Raw genomic sequence first — 20,818 nt, forward strand, 5'->3', positions numbered from 1 at the left:
TCTACAGGACATCGCAAAGACATTTTAAAAATGTTGTTACGTCCTGAGAATGTTCCCAGGACATCCCCTCGAGATCTTGTACTGTCTGGAATGTGTATGACTAGGATTGTGTTTTAGATTTTAAGATTATATCTACGCGGATTGTTTACACATTGTTTGCATGGATATATACGCAGTCTTTTGTCATGTAAACAATGTAAACAATGTAAACTATGTAGAATATTGTAAACAGAAAAGAATAATTAAATTATGAAACAATTACCGTATCTGTTTGGATATTAATTATAAATGTAATATTTAAACAGGATAACAAGTTGCACGAAATTTTTATTTCATAATGTGACAGCGATAAATTTAACTTTAAGGTAAGAATATCAACAAAGAAATTTCTGTGAACTCTAACTTCAGAAAACAATGTTTCTAAATTTACATTAAAATTCTAAAGGTAAAATAAAAACACGCATATTTTTCTTATATCTACACTGAGAACAAAATTTACTAAATTTCAAAAAACGTTTGTTTGGAAAGTACTGTGAGAAATATTTGTTTAAATTAAGTAATTATTTTCCAAAATTAAATAAAGAAGTTTTTCATGTAAATTTATTTCTTTAATTTTAGAAAATAATTATTTAATTTAAACAAAAATACCTTCACAGTATTATCGAAATAAACATTTTTTGAAATTTAGTAAATTCTTTTCTCAGTGCAAAACAGATATTGCCTCATAAATTAATTTTTTTAGTAAATCATGCTTTCTTTAAACAACATTCATAGATTACATTATCTATATAAATGATATTTCACACATAGCTACGTAGTCCACACATAGACGCAAAGTATCATAATAAACATAGTATAAACGCTCAATCCAGCCCATAGCACGTGCACGCGTGGTATTTAAACGTCAAGATGGCGCGAGCTGACGCGCTTGCCCTCCGTGACACAGTGACGCTCAGTTGACGCGCGACTCTTCTCGGAGTATGGATGCGCTCGAGTTCGCACTATGCGTTTTCCTGGCTGTCGTCGCGTCGCCATGCAAGGCGGATGCGAGTGGCCCGAGGGAGATGTCACTCAAGAACGAGAAAGTATGTAACGTATAACGCGACCGCTTGTTTAACCTTCATTCTCTTTCTCCGTTTTCGAGGAGAAGATGAGGCTTCTTCATTACTTTCACCGCTCCCGTCACCATTGTGTCACCATGCGTGTACTGAACATCGCCTCGTCGTCGACCCGAGTACGCCGCTCTGACGAGTCATTATTGTTACATGATTCCAGTACTATCATACACCGAGCTCGCTAACGATCGAACAGATCACCACGTTGTCCGACCTCACGAATATTACGCACATGAACGAGGTTCTAGACAACATATGTGTAGTCAGAGTAGTAGGAACTCCTGCGCATGCTGGAGTCAAAGAGGTAGGGAGGAAATGACACTCGTGCCTTCTCGCATCAAGGATATTGTGATTAATTAATTAATTAATTTTAAAATTTGGTAAATATATAGAAAAAGAAGAAAGAGAGAGAGAGAGACTTTTTTTACATTAATTAATATATTGTAAAGATTATATGTTTAGATATCGCCACAGAAATAAGTGGAAACAATTGCTGACAATAAATTGTTGCTAATTAATTATATATATATATATATATATATATATAACCTATTCTCTAAAACAATATAAAAAAAATTTTCTGATTAGGAAGTGAAGAAGAGATCAATATGTTGTATGTAAGTTTTTATTGCACGTAACATCAGCTCGTGATATCTAAAACAAATGTTATATTTTATTTTGTTATATCATACGACAACCAATATTATCCCTCACTTACTTTTCTGGCAAATTACTGCCATCACTGCAATAAGTATTATTATAAAAGAAATCAATGAAATCATATTTTCTATATATTTACCAAATATTTAATTAAAAATTCAATTACAAAGACCTTTATCTTGAGAAAACTTACATATCATATGAATGATTATAAGTATAAATGTATGTAAAGTTCTAATATTGCAGTCACACATAATATCTTATCTACAAACAAAATAAAAATGCATCTTTTTTTTCAGTATATCAAAAGGTCAATGAGTGCTCTTGGTTGGACCGTGGAGTCAGATTTATTCGAAGCTAACACTCCGCTGTTTGGTCAATTGGAGTTTGAAAACATAATAGTAGCATTAAATCCTAATGCGAAAAGATATTTAGTGTTGGCTTGTCACTATGATTCAAAGTATACAAGGGAGAGAATCTTTGTTGGGGCAACAGATAGCGCTGTGCCATGTGCTCAACTGATTAATTTAGCTACTATCATGAATAATTTTCTACAGATTATTAAAGAGGTAAATCATATAAAACATTATGTGTGTGAAGCAGATAAATCAGATAGGATTTCCTAAAACTTTTATATATATTTTCAGCAGGATGTCAGTTTGATGTTTATCTTCTTTGATGGAGAAGAAGCATTTAAAGAATGGGGTCCAAGTGATTCTATTTATGGTGCCAAGCATTTAGCTAAGAAATGGCATAGTACAAGAAGTGTTTACGGCAGGGGAAATGAAATCAATGAATTGGATAAAATAGTAAAAAGCATATTACTATTGATAATTATAGTTAGCTTAGAGCTATGTACAGAGTCAGATCTTATATTCAAGATTGTCTTAAGTTTGTCTACAGATGTTATGTGGATCATTTTATTGGTTATGGAGTATTTAAAGATGAATTTAAGACAATCTTAAATATAAGACTGCATCTTTTATAAAATATGATATACTTTTTTTGTTATCAAAAGTATGTTGTCACGTATATTGTCACATATATGTTAAGCTGTTTAATTATTAATCGTAATTACTGTTTAAATAATATTCTGTTGCATAATAATTCTTTACATAATATTCTGTTGCAGGATATATTAGTCCTCCTTGACTTAATCGGTGCGCCAGATCCGACTTTTTACAACTACTTTAAAAACACCGAGAAATGGTACTCGTTGTTAGTTAATATCGAGAAGAAATTAGCCGAATTAAGAAGACTAGAGGCGTACTCGTACGGCAAACCGGAGCAAAGATATTTTCAACCATATTCCATTGAGTCACATATTGAAGACGATCATATCCCTTTTATGAGAAGAAGTAAGTGGCGAATAATTTTTGTGGCACAAATTATTTTATATTGGATTATTTGGGGTATGTCTCTCAATTCTATTATGAATTATATTTTTCAGATGTGCCTATTCTACATATAATACCGAATCCGTTTCCGCCCTTTTGGCACCAATCAGGTGACAATCGAGCCAATATCGATTTAAAAACTACCGAGAATATTAACAAAATCCTCAGAATATTTGTGGCGTCTTACTTACATATATTTTCTACCTAACGCTGGATCAAGAGAAGGTCGTATTGAAATGACGTGGAATGAGCTTTGGTGCTTAATTTATATTGTGGTTTAAAAACTGTATGCACACAGTATCAAAAGAAACTGTTGCAGTGTATACATAACATTAAGCTCACAAAATATGACATATCCGTCGCGAAACGAGTTATCTTTAATTAAGTTTTAGATACGATAAATACTTAGGAAAGTGAAATTAAATCGCAACTAGTCTTTTATTGTCTCTCGTATTTTTCAATCTTTTGGAATATATGTACTACCTGTTTTACCTGATCAAAAAGACGTGATATATTAATATAATATTACCATATATAGATATTAATTTATTGAATACGTCCAACTGTTTATATTTTGTAAATGAGACAATTTATACTTAAGTAATTAACATATTTGGAAATATATATACATTCCTTATCTAAAGAGCTTTGAATATATGACACTAAAAATTTACGTTTTACACCCTCGAGTTATTAAATTTCCTCACTATTCCCGAAAACTTATTTCATGTGTGTATCGCTCAAATATGATAGAATTTATGATTACGTATTTCGTCGCGAGCAAAGTATTAAAGAGCGATTTGGAAGTCGTGAACCTCATGCAGGAAATTGCGGAATCTCGAGTGCGTGACATCCTGTTACATGCTTGGAATGAATATAATACAAGTGCGTTTTTTCAGCGTATCCACACCGCATACACGTACGAGTATCTGTTATACAGTCGAAACCGATGGACACTTCGGCTAACACAACCCAGATACAACAGATTGTCAAAATAATGTCAATCTGGCGTCATTTTGATTAAATATTGACCAAATTTACGTCATTTTTTGGTCAAAATAACATCATATTGATATTATTTTGACTATCTGTTCTACCTAGGAACCACAAGAGTGGTACTCGAACTCTAATATCACTGTTGGAACTTGAAATTTCATATTTTTCGCTCTGACGATAATACACGACATAAATATTCATCTACCATCGTTTCGCGGATATGACATATCGTCGTACGGAAAATCGTTTTGAGCATTTCGCGTCGTTCGTGAAACGAAAAGAATGCCGCATTCGAGCGGGAAAGTTGGTAACGGCGAGTACGTTGATATTCGAACATTCAAACACAAAACCCGCTACAAATCCTTGAGCAAATACCGGATAGAGAACGACATAATAGCCCGCGATACTCTCTACGGAAATACTGAATGTGTCGCGGATGTGTCAGTGATTTAAGAGAACGACAACACGATTAGTCGGGCCGCAAATTACGAGTATCATTGGCGCGGATTTATTCGCGCAACCAACGGCGGCCGTTTCAGAGCGAACGCATTCTTCGTCGTATCGAAAGAGAAAGAGAGAAACACGGCCACATACCTAAATACCGTGTGTCACGCGTGCTTCTTCGCTCAAACGACAGGATATCCAGTTAGCGGAACATGGAGCCTCCGTGAGAGCAAATATCCGCAGCTGAGGCGAGAAGAGAGCGAAACGACTCTTCGTTCAAACGATTTCCTCGACCACGGTTGGCAATGGCGGATTCTGAGGTCATTGTTCGTTCGGACGCGCCCGCCGACTGTCGCGCGCTCGAGCGATGCCGAGCGGCGGCGATCGTAGCCGAGCGCGGCCGAAGTCGGGCGGGCAGCGAACGAGGCGACGCGACACGACGGCGAGAGATGCGAGTGAACGTGAGCGAGTGAGCGACGTGGAGAGTGTCCGTGCGTGTTTTTTTCGGCGGTTTTGCGATTCGCACCGCCGCAGCATCGCACGTCTCGTCGCGGCCCTAAAATACGCACCACCTTGCCGGATCATCGCCCGCGCGGCCGAACGAACGAGCAAAGCAAGCATCTGCGGCGAGCGCACTCGCGGCGGTACACGGCTGACAGACACATCGCGGGCGCATCGGCATCGAGCGTAAGTGAGTGAAAGAGAAAGAAGGACCGACGCGGCGACGGCGACGACACGACAACGGTGACGCGGAGTGGGAAAGGCGATACGCAGTAAGGATTCGAAAGAGACACAGAAAGGAACACACTGACGTGTGCGGGCGTGTTTCTTGTAGACGTGCGCGTGCGAGCGAGCGAGACAAACGCACTCGAGGACGCATCGTCGTCGAGTAGAATACGCGGCAGCGTAACGCCGCCGGTCGCATTCAACGACATTCATGTGACGTGACGAGCCGATACCAGTCGTACCTGCCTGCGAGGAGGGAGACGACCCCGTGGACGAAGAGTCGCGCGGACAAACGCCAAGCCGGGCCAACGGGGAAGCTTCGAGATGCTCAAGTTCATCAGAGGGAAGGGCCAGCAGCCGACGGCCGAGCGGCAGAAGCTGCAGAAGGATCTCTTCGCTTTTCGAAAGGTAAGAGAGAAAGGGAGCGAGAGGAAGAGAGAGAGGGACATTTGCGCCCGGCGAGAACCTTCTCGCCCACACCCGGCGCGAAAGGCACCGCGAATACGACGCGTATGGGCGCGGGATGACCGCCGCCGGGAGCGATGTTGCCAGATCAATTTGATTGGAATTGTTTGAATCAGTCATTCAAGGGAGGTTTTTCAATGGATTGTTTCATGCTGCGGAGAGCACGTTGGGGTAAAAGTACCAATGCCTGGACATGTGCCACAATCCGGACATTCTTATTGTTTTGGTCTTTAAGGGTCGATTTTTCCAATCTCTTGGTCACGCTAATTAACAGTTAAATCATGACTGTTTTTGTCTAGGAGAAGAACAAAAACAGATATATGATTTAACTGTTAGCTTACCAAGAAGTTGGAAAAATTGGTCCTAAATGCATATGTTTAAACTTATAACAATAAAATATATTCTATATTGAAGATTTAAATATTTGTATAAACAACAAAACAAGAGAAATGCCCAGTGTTCTTATTGTTTTAGGTTTTAGAGATGTTTCAACCTCCAATATAAAAAAAAATATATATACACATATATTCTATGTGAAGATTTAAATATTTGTATATAATAGCCAAAACAAAAAGAATATGTACAATGTCTTTATTGTTTTGGTCTTTAAATAGAAATATTTCAACTTTCCATAAAAAAAATATATATACATATATATGTGCGTATAAAATATATATTCTATATCTGTTTAAGTACCTGGCCAGGCATTGGACAGTCCATTTTGCATCCTTACATGGAGATTTTTAGGGGACTGCGACAGTTTGCATCCCATGAGGATCCATTATTGTAGTTCTTCGCAAATGAATTTCTCCTCGTAAAATACACGCACGATCCGTGCTGAATATTTCTGATTTCTTATATATTTCCAGACGACAGGAATGTCAGCTTATCATGCTCCTGGAGTAATCTAAGTCTAAGCTTAAAGGTGTATTTCCTCCAAGTAACCAACTTGGAATTTTAACATGTCGTCTTCAATATTGCTCCGAGAATGTGTTCGTACAAATTCACAAGAGGACAGGAAGAGAGGAGGCGGTGACGACGCTCTTTTTATTTGAACAATTGTGAATTGAGAGATTTGCATGTTGCGAAGAATTTCGCTTTTCTGGCAACACTGGACGACGGTGAGTCTCGGACAGGTTCGAGCGATTCGTTTCGCCGGGAATATCGGGTTACCGTTGTGTACCAATGGTATCTTTTTATCGTGTCTGCCCATACTCCTCTTTTGCCTCGGTGCCTGTGTACGCACGCACGTTACCGTGAGGTTTATTTATTCGCCTGCGACTGCGGCGCAACAATTTGGACGATGCGGTACGAGCTCAGCGTAGACGCGCGAGACGATGCATTCGCGCTCGTGCTTAGTTTCCGCGATCGATTTATATCTCTCCAGGTTGGTTTTTAGCCGAAACGTTTCCGCGAGTTAATTTCGCGCCAGAGAGCGCAGCAGACCGTCACGTACACCGAGTACCGTAACAGTTTGTTTATCAGCGATTACGGTTTTATAGTTGACGCGAGAATTCAAGTGCAGGGTGTGCCGGAGTCGACGGGGAACATGCACGTGAACGCTGTTGCGTTCGGGAAACTCGAATTTTTCCTCGACATCGCGACATTACCGACGAAAATGACCGTCCCCCGTCGTGTCACGTTGGATTTGATAACGTTCTGGCAGAGCTGAATATCTACTTTACATGCAGTCGCGAATCACGTGGCATATTATTTACTCAAATTTCTGGAGCATAACTCGAGAGAGGGAGTAACACTGCGATTTCCCAATGTTCTCCACTCTCTGCTGAGCTAACTCGAAATTTCATAAAGAATAATGCAGTAACTCTGTCGATTCTGGAATACACTGTCTATTACATTTATCATACATAATGAGGTTATTTCGTGTCTGCACTATTGCATTGCCGCTTGAAATGAATTGTCTTCGTGGAAACAAAGCCCAATTGAAATCTGACATTAGCCAAGTCGTGCTGTGTTCTTTCCTTCATCACATGGTGTGGCATATATGGCACAACAAAGTTTCAGCAAAATCATTTGTTCAGATTTTTTGAAAGATCCATTCATGAAATCCGTTTCTACATATAAGACGCTCTGATAAAAATTTAATGCAGTTTTCGAGCAACTGAACACTAACATGATAATTTTTGTCGAGTAACTAAAAAGTAAAACTTAGAATCCCAATCAAGATATAATGCTTTTCTTACAGTTATTCTGCACTAAAGATGAACATGACATAATTATAGAGCAAAGTCTGAACCCATCTATCGAACTAAAACAGAACAACAGTAAATGTACAAAAAACTATTCAATTAATTAATAATCAAGTCTTTTGCTTGTAAAATGAGCAGGTTTACTAAAATAATATTTCATTTTTTGTGCAATGCTTTCTAATTGAAAATTTTTAATGCTAATGAGAGTTATAACGCAGGAAATCTTGGGTCGTAATACATGTTTTCATGTTTTTCGACATTTACATGACACAATTATGCACTGTAAAAACTGATGTGTTTAACATTTCATTAACTGATGTAATTTAACATTTCATGTGTCCCAAATCACCCACTCTCATTTATGTGTAAATTTAACACAAAACAAATGTGGTAAAAAGTAACATGCATAATATATAAAAAATTAACACAAGAATTTAACACTTGAATATCGTCAGGAATCACAGTTTATGTTAAATTGACATATGTATAATATTAAATTAACTAAAATAAAACGTTACTTTAACATTTGAGAGAAGTATTAATCTATGATTTTGATGAAATGAAAATGTTAAATTGATATAATTTATGTCTGACATATTAAATATGTCAATTTAACACAACATGTGATTCCTAACGGTATTCAAATGTTAAATTCTTGTGTTAATTTTTTCCATATTATGCGTGTTACTTTTTAATACATTTGTTTTGTGTTAAATTTACATATAAATGAGAGTGGATGATTTAAATTTACACATAAATGAGAGTGGATGATTTGGGACACATGAAATGTGTTAAATTTAACACATCAGTTTTTACAGTATAGAACTGAACTAATATTACTGATACTATCTTCGAAAAAATCGACCCGTATATTATATTTATACGGTAAACCACTGAATAAAATTCTATCAAATTCTTATCCAGTTTCTACGTAGCATTTTTACAATTAATGAGGATGCATTAATATGATATATTAATAATACTAGACTAGTCTGATGTCTACGCAAATGCATACGTTTCTATGAGTACGTCTATTTTTTTCATGAAGTAGGAGACTTATTTAGTAAGTTATAAACGTGCATTTCACCAACAGGCTATATTTATTTAGCAAAATAATGCTGCTTTACGGGATTATAAAAGAGTAGGAGGAATTATATCACAGTGGAATTATATCTCGCGCTTTAACTGTACACGTATATTCCGCTATCTGCAGGTTCGTCGAAGTTCCGCAGAGAAGAGCCTGAAAATATATCTTGTGTCATTTTGATTATCTCGTCGAGATAAACTGTTCCAACGACGATAATTTATTTTTATGAAACCGTCAATCGGCGAACGAAAGTGTGTATTTACTCGACAATACCGCAAATAGTTAATCGTGACTCGCGATATTCGTGTGTCGCGGGCATTAGATCGTTAATGTGCGTTACTTATTTTCCCAGGCACCGCTCGACTCCTTCCGACCGCAGGTGTTCGTGCATCGATCGCATTCGGTAGTTGCTAGTTTGAAAGCCGACGCGACACCTGATGTATCGAAACACATTCAAACACGAAGAGCCGTGATTCATCCTCTGCGGCAAAAAATGCAGTTTTCAAGGAAAGGTCGGAGAAAGATGTGTAACCCGAGCGGGTTAGTTTTGTTCGGGTATTGCAATATATTCCGCTAAATTTTGCTTAAGATGCAAACCAGCAAATTCATCGCATATTTTATCCAATATATTTTATCCAATATAAAGGGACATCATTCAATGTATCTTTACGCAGAAAAAAATTCCGATTGTCATAACATCAGACGTACTCGGAATTATAATAGATAAATTGAACACAACAAGTCTGTCTTTCTTCATCGTGTGCGCGTGTTATCTGTATCTTGGTTGTTAATCGCTGAATCGATAACTTAATATTGTCTTCTCCATTAACCATGTATTAATTTATCACGTCCATATAACGACGAAAGATCAATTTTAATTAAATAATTAAAACTACCAAAAATTTATTTTCCTCTTTAAGAAAGTGTGGTGAACCAAAACCACAGATAAAATAATGAGTAATGTCCCGTTTGTATATCATACTAATTTAAAGCAGCTGCTACATTTTTCCTCTACTAATCCCGAATAAAGCTGCTTATGTAACGAACTTTAAGAACCAGTTGTTCGCCTTTTTGAAAATTGCCTTTTCAGAGAGACATTGTGAGCTGCATTTTAATCCGTTGTTATGTAACAGAAATAACACCTCTGAATTATGATTTATCTAAAATACTTTCTCAGAGAAAACATCACACCGAGGTTATTTTAATTATAACTGTATTATAAATCACCATATTCCAACGGAAAAAATGCCGTCGGAAGAATAAAACAATGCATTGATTCGATTAAACGTCGTTATCACAATCTGCCACAAACGTAAGCAATTAAGTGTACTTGTCATTGATTTTAATCGCAACATTTTTATTGAAAAAGCAAAGTGCGATCATGGAACCAATAACATTAAAAACACGCTAAATCGTAAGAACGCTTCTTATAATTTGTACAATTACGTTTTTCAAATCACTATACAGAATAGTTCACTTAAATCGAACACCTTAAATATTTCACTTATTTTTGATGATACGGAAAAATGATTCGGATGAAAGTGGAAGGGTGTCGAGGGAGACACATTTTGGTCACGTTATTTTTTTCTAGGTGGAGGCGCTAAAAAGATATGAGGGTCATCTTCACTTTTTTTAAACGGAATTATGATTTTTTTATAAATATAATTCCTCTATTTATTTTATGTACAAAAATACTAAAAAGTATAATTATCGAAAAATTAATAGTTTACGAGATATTTTATACTTTATTCTGACAAAAAATTTAGTTAAGAGATGTTCAAAATAATATCCTCCGACTTCAATATATTTAAATTCCATTGACTTTTTTGTTTGAGTAACGTTGAAAAACATTGTTTTCAATTATGTGTACCAACTACACAAAAGAACATGAAAGAACGTATTTTGGAAGCATATGCGAGTATAAATTTAGAAAGAGCAGAAAATGTAGAATATGAAGAATATCATTTATGTATTGTTTCCGAAATTGTATTGAAATCGGAGGACATCATTTCGAATATCTCCTTGACTAAATTTTTTGTCAGAATAAAGTGTTAATTATTCGTTGCATAAGCAGCTTTATTCGGGATTAGTAGAGGAAAAATGTAGCAGCTGTTTTAAATTAGTATGATATACAAACGGGACATTACTTATTATTTTATCTGTGGTTTTGGTTCACCACACTTTCTTAAAGAGGAAAATGAATTTTTGGTAGTTTTAATTATTTAGTTAAAATTGATCTTTCGTCGTTATATGGACGTGATAAATTAACTTAAATATCTTGTAAACTATTGATTTTTCGACAATTATATTTCTTAATATTTTTATACATAAAAGTAGAGAATTATATTATACATACTTAATATTTTTATACATAAGTAGAGAAATCATATTTATAAAAAATCATAATATCATTTAAAAAAGTGAAAGTGACTTTCATATCTTTTTAACACCTCCACTTAGAAAAAAGCAACGTGACCAAAATGGGTTCCCCTCGAAAGTGTATATTGACTTAAGGACGATATATTATTCTTATAATAAAAAATAAAATTAAAGTTGATGACACAACCACATATTTGAATTAACTATGTACATATATCTGTGGCAATCCGTAACATTTTGACATTTAATTGAATCAATACATGTTTTTGTTCTTCCAATAACACTTTTATAATTTATGATAACCGATGGTAGACGTTTAATTAAACCGTTTTTTTTTTATTCAATAGTGTTCTTCTTTAATGTATATGTAATGTATATTCCTAAAGCTCCATTTATTTCTGCAACATATATATTCTTACTTATTACATTTTTTTCACGCATTTATTCAATTACACATTAAAAGATTGTTAAATGCATATATAATCAAAATAAATAATTATTTAATTGAAGGAAATAAATGTACGTTCGATTCAATGAAGCCTTTTCGATAGATTTCTACTATATTATATTATGATAAATGTACGAGTTATTGAAACAATAGTATAGCGTATTGTGTCAATAATACTGCTGTTGAACCGAGAAAATTTATTCTAGACTGATACTGTGTGTTGATACAACAGCATTTTTTCCGTTTGTATAAAACTTGAAAGTTTTAAAAATAACAACCATATCACAATTATATCCAAATTGATTTCCATGGAGTTATCAACAGCTTGGAAAGTCCTTTCACAAACAACAAAGAAACTTCGTGTCTCGGTTTCTGACGAACATATTGCCCGCGAATAACATGTTTTAGAAGCGACGAAAGAACAGCCATTAGTCACGCGTTAGGTAATAATGAAGTATGGCACATTTGACAGACAATAACTGCTCAAGTGTTGCGCAATCCTGCTCATTGTTGAACGCGGCCGTTTTTCACTGAACGGCACAATCGAGCGTTTGGTGAGATGAACGCGGGTCGTTAGGTGCAAACACGAAAGCCGTCGCGGCTGATAATTTCCTGCCGATGCGCCCGTGCAATCTGCAGGAAACGTCGAATCCACTTATCAGTCGCGAGGCGGACGACAATACTCTTCGAGCGAATTACACGGAGTCAACAGGTCGGTATGTGACACCTTCGACAAGAAACAATAGAATTGTCTTTTCTTGAGAGAATGTCCCTCACATTTGAAAATACTGACTTTTTTTTCTAAAATGTACGTAGCACATTGGCTACACAAAATTACAAATATCCTTGCATTATGGCTGCGCTCGCTTTGGGCGCTTATGCGCTGTGAGCGTCATTCTATCTTCTTCCCGCATATAATGAGCGATAAAGATAGAATGACGCTTACAGCGCGTAAGCGCCCAAAGCGAACGCACCCAAGTACGAGCAAAAATTAATTTGGACACTCGACAAAAACGCGATAACAGATTTCGTAATTGGCATCTCCAATTGTCAATTAACATAAATATTCGCCTGATACAGAAGTTCCATAACATATCAGATTTGTATTTGCTCCGAAAATCAGGAAAATTTCAAAAAATATACTGTGGCTTTACAATTGAATTTTAAATTAAATTTAAGTTTAAAATTGAATTTAAGTTTGAATTGAAGTTTAAAATATATAAAAAATTTGCAAAAAAAGAGATTTCCATATATACGTGTTTATGTTTTTCGCAAAATATAGTAAAGCAAAGCAGCACACATTTATATAAAATCTATACAAGAAATACGAAAAAGATAGTGTGATCGTATTAATCTATCATTTCTACGTAAAGCGACATTTTTAGATCTTGTTATCTCGTTTGGCATCTATAATAGTTAAAAATTTCAAATTTGAGTGCTCTGATTCCAAGAAAGTTTCAAGGAAGAATGGAACTAAAAAAACTAATTAAAAAAAAAAACAGATGAGAACATTCTCATTTCAACTTTATTTTACAATTTTCTTCCTTCGTAATTTTATTCTTTTTTTTGCTCCGTTGTTCACTCTGAAATAACGTTCAGTAATATTTATTTGCCGAGCAATATAAAATCATTAATTAATTTACGAAACTGCCATTATTTTCAGTACTTCTTCAACACTTGTGTCAATGCAGACGTATTCCTAATACGTATCTTATGTTTCGACGTGTCAATGTCTGATGTGGTGACGCAGTGCGTCGAGTGCATTATCGCGAAACCCTATAGCGATCTAATTCCCTGCACTGTGAATTCTCGAAGAAGTATCACGAAGTATATCATGTAAACGCGCCAGTGAAAATTCAGTCAGCCCTGACGACAACAGTTCCCGTTGACAAATATAGTTTACGAAGCTAACCCGACGACGCACTTGGCGCTATTTTTTAATTTTTCTTTGTATTGTAATCGTCAAGTTGTCTGATCCTTTACGTTATCTATCGTATACTCAGAGAAAAAACATGATAGCGTGACTATTTTTGTGCATTTTTTTCGTTTATTACAACCCGTTTATCGCAACCCGCAATTTGAAGAACCCTGATTTATATAACTGTATAATAGTAAATTCGTAAATTAATTAATGATTTTATATTGCTCGGCAAATAAATATTATAATACTGAACGTTATTTCGGAGTGAACAACGGAGCAAAAAAAAAATGAATAAAATTACGAAGGAAGAAAATTATAAAATACAGTTGAAATGAGAATGTTCTCATCTGTTTGAGTTGTTCGTTTTTTTTTAGTTAGTTTTTTTAGTATTTAGTACAGCTTGTAAAATAAAACTTTTCTGAAAAGCAGTTCATTTTTCATTATAACTTTGGTATTATAACTGTTTGGTATTTTCTGAAGATCGGTTTTCTAATTTTAAATTACATTAAAAAATACAATGTAATGATGTGGAAGGTTTATCGTAAAAAAAATAATGTTATTTTTTTCTGTATCATGAGATACTAAATCTAAAAAATTCTAAATCGTAAAAAAGATTGCGTTGTATTAGTACAGCTGTTCCTTTTATATTGTACTGAATATTGTACTGTTATATAAATAATGTCTATTTTAAATATTTTTCCTTTCTTACTATTTGTTATATACTTCATATGCGTATCCAAATAAACATAATTTACGGAAAGTTTGTATTTTTTATTTATCATACGTGTATTAGATTACGATCCAAAATGGGATTGATGCAGTGGATGGTAGTTAAAAAGGTTTGAAAAACACCAATATTGATGTGATAACTATGTCAGTTTTGCATGTAGAATTAATATATAGTTTAATAAATCATTTTGTAATTTTTGCAATTGAAGCTGAATAGTTAAGAGAGTATATTTCTTGTAACTATTTAGCTTTAGTAACTGCAAAAAATAGTTTATTAAACTGTATAAATTAATTCTACATACAGAACTCGTCACCATTTTTTTCTCTGAATGTACTTACATATCTAAATGATACATGACGATATATTGTAAAAAAGAAAATTTCTTTTTTATTTCTCTGCTGAACTTATTTAAGTCCTAATTAATTAATTGGTAGATTTAGTTGTTTAGATTTAATTTTAATTTAAGGTGTAAATCGTATTATTATGATTTACCTTCTCTTCTTGCACTGAAAAAAGATTTGATTGAATTAACCAAATATATGGTCAAATATGAACAATCTAGAAGTTCCGATTGAAGTAACTCGCATTCTATTTAAGTTAACAAGATTTTTGGTTGACTTAAACAGAATTCGGATTACTTCAATCGGAATTTCTGGATCGTTCATATTCGACCAGATATTTGGTTAATTCAACCAAACCTTTTTTTCCGTGTGCGATAATAAAAAAAGGAAATGGCTCGAAGTGTTACATCGGCGTACATCAATCGATATGTCAAACGCTTAATGTGACACGATTCTTGGGGCATTCAATACATTTTTCTCTATCTTAATCCCACGTCTTGATACCGAAATGACAAAAAAGCTTAATATAACGCACAGGAAACTGATAACAGGCGATTGTATTGATATTCAGTTCAAACGAAATACGATAAGGTTATTCTCTAAATGGGGAACATCCCGTTTCATTCATGTTTGCTTAGGCACACATATTGTTAAGTCAATATCACACTTGCTGTATAATCATATCGCTGAAAACATTAGTCCTCAAATGCGTCATTTTTCTTACTTTTAAACAATCCTCTTTTTATATAGAAATTAAGTTTTTTTAGATTTCACATTAATTTTAATATTTCTTCCCGGGTTTTATGTGCGTAATCAATTATATAAAGTTTTACTGAGACAATTTTTTCGTTGAAAAAGAAGGAGACCCAATAAAGCCAATTTTTGGGCCATGAATGTCGCACTTTCTTGATGAAATATTCGTATAATTGAGGCTGAGAATTTTCCGAAACGCCCTATAAAAACTTTTCTACGTTGGGGAAAACTAAAGTTACAACCCTTCAAAGTTTGGGTAATGACGGCCACAGAATGGGCGATAGTAATATTTGCTTCTTTATAAAAACTAAATAAACTATTTTTTTTATTGCATTAAATATATAAAAAATATTCTGCTATGAAACTATATAATATAAAAAAGATTATTCTGCTTTCGCAAGCAAACTCTAAAAATACTATTTGCAATTATATTTAATTAAGGCTTTAATTAAAAAAATAGATGAAAAACCAACAAAAATTAAAAATTGGTTTAAAAATAACAAAAAAATTTTTATAGGGCGTTTTGAAAAGCTCTCAACCTCAACTATACGAATATTTCATCAAGAAAGTGCGACATTCATGGCCCAAAAGTTGATCTTATTGACCTTCCTCCTTTTCCTAATACATCACGACGTGCAAATTTACCGTCTACGATGACTTATGACACTATTTGACGATTCACTGGCACCGCGAAGTAAACACATTTCAGTCAATCTGATGTTTGTTTGTACGACCTTTTTCTCTCAGCTCGAGTGCATGAACGACTCGAATAATTCGAAAACAGCGACACAAAGAGGTGTCCATTCATTCAGGCGTGCATTCGCATCTTTCGAAGAAAAATAAGAAACGAAAAGAAACCGACGTAGAAAGTGTAGCAAACAAGAGGAAACCTCGCGCTTCATTCCGCAGACGTGGAGGATCAACATTCGCCAACGTTTTATGTACCTCGTATGTTACTCGCATAGCGATCATGAACTGTATCCTCCCTTCTTCCCTCATACCACATTGAAGTTCGTAAACAACTTGTCGATATCTCGACTGGTAGAAAGTTGTTCCAGCATCACTATCTTTTAGTGGATGCTACGTTGAAACACGCTACAACAAATCCGTATTGTATCGGAAGATTTTCTAACGCTGCATAGGAACTCCAAAAAAGATACACAATCTCTTACATACGTTACACGGAAAAGAAAATGCTATTAAATCATGCGTATATAGAAAAAATGCTGTTGAGTCAATATTGATTCAACCTACACAGAGAGAATATTGTAATAAAAATCGTAACAAAATTTTTGTAATCTTGGACCACACAGAATTATGATCGAAATTACACATAAATACATATTTATTAAACTATATATTTGTTTAAAATATTTTATATATTTGATATTTTACTACAAAATTATTGTAATTACTTGAATATTTTTTTATACTGTATACCAGGTAAATCGTTAAATTTAAACTATTTATTATTATTTTTTTCACAAATTACAATTTTAGTATTATTCATCCTTACAAGAAAATACATTAAAAAAGAAATATTGTTTGGAAAAACGTAAAAACGCGCTACAATATTTTCTCCACGTATTAATTCTTTAAAACATACGAGTGATATTTTGTGCATTTTCTGCCATTTAGAAGCGCTAAATAGGACTTTAATTTCTATGTGTATTAAACATACACTAATCTTTCAAAATATACAGATGATAGAAAGTTCAAGTAAAAAATAAAGCTAAAATTTTAACTCGAGAAGGAACGTAGACTAGGTTTGGTTTGTTTTTAAAAAAGTCACTTAACATATCTGAATTGATGTATCGAAATCTTGATTAAATAGCAATGTTATTGAAACTGACACTAGAGTTATTAAGGTAATATATGATGTGTTTGTTTTTAATAACTCAAGTATTATTTTCAATTAACATTGCCATTAAATCAAGAAGATTTATTTCAATCGCGGCGTGCGTATTATTAATAAATTCTATTGATTCAACAACATTTTTACCGTGTAAGTTTGTTTAATTAAAAACTGGTGAGTGGGCTATTCAATGCACAACAGTATCTAACTGGGAACTGACTTTCATTCTTAGGGAATGAAAATCAATTTTAGAAAAATTGAAATGAAAATGAATATTAAATTGAAAAAAATTTGAGTCAATAAAATCAATTTAAAAACTAAAAGGATTACGTTTAAATTTTTAGAAATTTTTAAAAATAAAAAAAGGATGATTACACTGCTATGAAGTTACGCTGTTGTGCAACAATCGCTGTTCCCTTAAGTATTATAAATAAATCAAAACTTTTCGATGCTTTGTTCTCGCAACAGAGTCCTCCTTACGTGTCTTACATGTGTTTGAAATGATGTTCGCGAAGTTCAACGAGGATTCGACTTAAAATAGCTTAGTCTCAGAGAGACACGCGCCTCTTTGTTGCGCGAAAACAACGCACGCAACCTCGTCTCATCTTAACTCCGTCGATGGTGCCTAGCAAAACTCGCAGGTAGTGACACCCTTTCTCATGGAAATAGCCAAGGCCAAGGTCTCCTGGGCCACCCGTTTCCCCAATCGGGCGCGGCTAAAACGTTATGTTACGATATCTCAGGTCGATATTGCGGATAGTAATTCTTCGAAGATCTCATTTATACTAGAGACTCGTTGTTTTCAAGTAAACTCTTTTCTCTCGTTAAACGCACTTGCTATCTAGTTACATAGCAAACTACGGATCACAGTATATTATGCAAATTAGCATAGCTACAGCGACAACTACGACTTAGAACGAAAATCTGGATAGCAGATTTTCCCGCGAACGATTTGGTTTTTTTTTGCAAGTTCTTAGTAGCCGGGATATAACATGAAAGAGAAGAGCATTTTTATCTCTTAGGTAATAAAATAATGTTCTTAATCTTAGAACTCTAAACATCAGAAAGTTACGTAAACTCTGTTTGCTCATAACTTTCGGAAAAATGACTGAAATTCAATCCTTTTTTTTTTTTTTTTTAATTAATATAGAACATTCTCTTAATTTAGTTTATTTGCAGGCTGTTTTCTTCCGATTGTATGTGTTCAATATTGTGGAAGAAAATTAAAAAGACAGGATATAATAAAAGTTCTCGGTACAATAAAGTACTAATTGTACGCTGAGTATTCATTCTGATGTTCTTGATCTTAATATGCATCGATGAATTAAAGTGCCGGTTAAATATAGAGTTTGCGCACATTTAAACGAGTAATGGAATTTTATCAATTAATTCGCATTCTAGAAAATCCGCTTGTGAAAACTTTTTTAAGTATCTCTCGTCGCTCATAACTCGGAAGCTATTACCTAATCTAGCTAGTACCCAATTAGAAGTAAGATCGCACGAGAAAAAAATCTGTCGAGAAATGTGTCGTCAGCACGTTCCATGCCGGATTTATTTTACGTGACTTGTCGTCCACGCCATATGGGTCTACTGATGGCTCACGTTGCTGTAAGTCAAATTCTATTTGGCGAATAACATGTGGGAAAAAATGCTGCTGGATCAATAGAATTGATCAATAGCGAATGGTTGGAGTAAATTCTCTTGATTCCGCAATATGTAGAAACAAATACTCGTCATTAAAATAAGTACATCATTGCTGTAACAACTCGAATATTAATTTGCATAACATTGCTGATAAAAATTGAATTAAGAAGATTTATTCTATGGTGCGCTGCGTTGATCAATTCAACTGCATTTCGATTCGACTGCGCATGTATCTCATAATAATAAAATACGAGTATTTCGTAATCATGTTTCGTTTTGGAGCCAAAATATCAAGCTACTTGGATGAAAAGTTTAGAGTGGGCGGCCGGTTAAACTTGTAATGGAGATTTCGATATACTTGGCGCACTTAAGAATCGATGTGAATGTGCCGAGAGTTCAGGTGCTCCAGGATGTATCCTGGTTGTATATTGTGAGAGAGAGAGCTGTAATTGACTGCGGGAGGAGGCGAAAATAAATGAGCGACGGGAGTTTATCGGCATCTGCATAACAACGATATTTCATCGATACCGTGCTCGAGTGGTGCTTAATTAACCAACAGCCGGTTTTTCGAAGGCGCGCACCATTACTGGATCGCATGTCGCCTTGTATATTCACATACGACGCATAAGTACGATAAGCAAGCTCGATTAACGATCAAAATCTGACTCATTGTGAGACATTCAATGACTAATTCGTTACTTATGATTTAAATTAGTTAACTAATATGTTGACTTAAATTAGCGTTAACACTAAATTAGTGTTAATGTCATTATTATACAGCTATGCATTCTTTGATATTGTTGGTTCTCTCCCAAATAGATCGAATAATAGAAATTGATTATAGAGATGTAAAGAGATTATGAAGATTTGATAATTTACTAATGAATATCGAAAACAAGTACAAAAAGCATTACTTTTATGGTCAATAAACAAAGCAGTGATTTTTAAATTACACGTTGAAAAACACATACTGCATTCAAGTAATTGTTACTTGTTTCAAGTATTTCATAAGTTTATATAATCTATCATAGGTTCGTTTTAAGCTCCAAGTTTATCCAAAATCATTCTGAATTCTAGTAAGTTTATCATTTCAATTAAAAATATTGAATTGAAACAAAAATTCGGTTTACTTACTACATACAAGATCGAACCAATTTTTTCTTTGATAAAGATATACTCTTCAGAAGTAACTACTGAAAAAATTTTGAGATTCTAATCAAGTTGTAACGCTTTTTTTACAGTTATTGCGTACGAATGATGCGCACAATTTGAACTTATTTACTGAACGAAAACAGAATAGTAAATAGGCAAACAACTATACAATTGATTAATAATTAAGTCTGCACTTCACAAAATAGGCAGTTTTTTCCTAGTATTTTATTTTATGTATAATTTTTAATTGAAAAATTTTAATGTTAATAACAGTCATAACGTAGGAAATATTTGGTGTGTAATTTAATATATTTTTATATTTTTTGCGTCATTCACAACCATCAAATGACAAATTTTTTTACTCATTCTTATAGTTGTATTTATCAGGTTTTGAATCTATCATGATAGCTTTCATTTGTATCATTGGGCGTATTTAGCAGAAAAAATTGCTGAAGTAAGCCACTCAGTAAGCAATCAACGATTATTGGTTTTTAC

General features: G+C 34.3%; 2 protein-coding genes across 10 annotated transcripts in view; both read left to right on the forward strand.

The window, feature by feature from the left end:
* The first annotated feature begins 914 nt into the window (after positions 1–914).
* Positions 915–3,815, forward strand: LOC116852973 (glutaminyl-peptide cyclotransferase). Of its 2 annotated transcripts, none has more exons than XM_032833774.1 (6): positions 915–1,085; positions 1,276–1,419; positions 2,075–2,344; positions 2,423–2,584; positions 2,908–3,133; positions 3,226–3,815. In XM_032833774.1, the coding sequence occupies exons 1-6, from the start codon at positions 981–983 to the stop codon at positions 3,378–3,380; spliced, it is 1,062 nt and encodes a 353-aa protein (XP_032689665.1). In that variant the 5' UTR covers positions 915–980; the 3' UTR covers positions 3,381–3,815. The 2 variants fall into 2 exon arrangements, with proteins under 2 accessions (XP_032689665.1, XP_032689666.1); XM_032833775.1 differs by having other exon boundaries at positions 2,426–2,584.
* Positions 3,816–5,034: 1,219 nt separating this feature from the next.
* Positions 5,035–20,818, forward strand: part of LOC116852990 (lethal(2) giant larvae protein homolog 1) — a 34,544-nt gene continuing 18,760 nt past the window's right edge. For 4 of the 8 annotated variants that reach the window (XM_032833822.1, XM_032833827.1, XM_032833828.1 and 1 more), the window contains exon 1: positions 5,037–5,746. In XM_032833822.1, the coding sequence (XP_032689713.1) occupies positions 5,663–5,746 (84 nt within the window). In that variant the 5' untranslated portion in view covers positions 5,037–5,662. Of the gene's footprint in view, positions 5,747–6,672; positions 6,925–20,818 lie in introns of all 8 variants that reach the window. The other 4 variants (XM_032833826.1, XM_032833823.1, XM_032833824.1 and 1 more) reach the window with 4 other exon arrangements.

This window comes from Odontomachus brunneus, unplaced genomic scaffold (assembly GCF_010583005.1).
Source record: "Odontomachus brunneus isolate Ranch 3 - 2012 unplaced genomic scaffold, Obru_v1 Obru_scaffold_264, whole genome shotgun sequence".
Taxonomy (NCBI): Eukaryota; Metazoa; Arthropoda; class Insecta; order Hymenoptera; family Formicidae; genus Odontomachus; species Odontomachus brunneus.

Bases quoted from the DNA above. Each gene is read 5' to 3' on its own strand.
- LOC116852973 (XM_032833774.1), top strand. From the start codon at position 981: ATGGATGCGCTCGAGTTCGCACTATGCGTTTTCCTGGCTGTCGTCGCG. The intron at 1,086-1,275 runs GTATGTAACGTA...ACATGATTCCAG, and splicing joins TGTCACTCAAGAACGAGAAA to TACTATCATACACCGAGCTC. The intron at 3,134-3,225 runs GTAAGTGGCGAA...TATATTTTTCAG, and splicing joins TATCCCTTTTATGAGAAGAA to ATGTGCCTATTCTACATATA.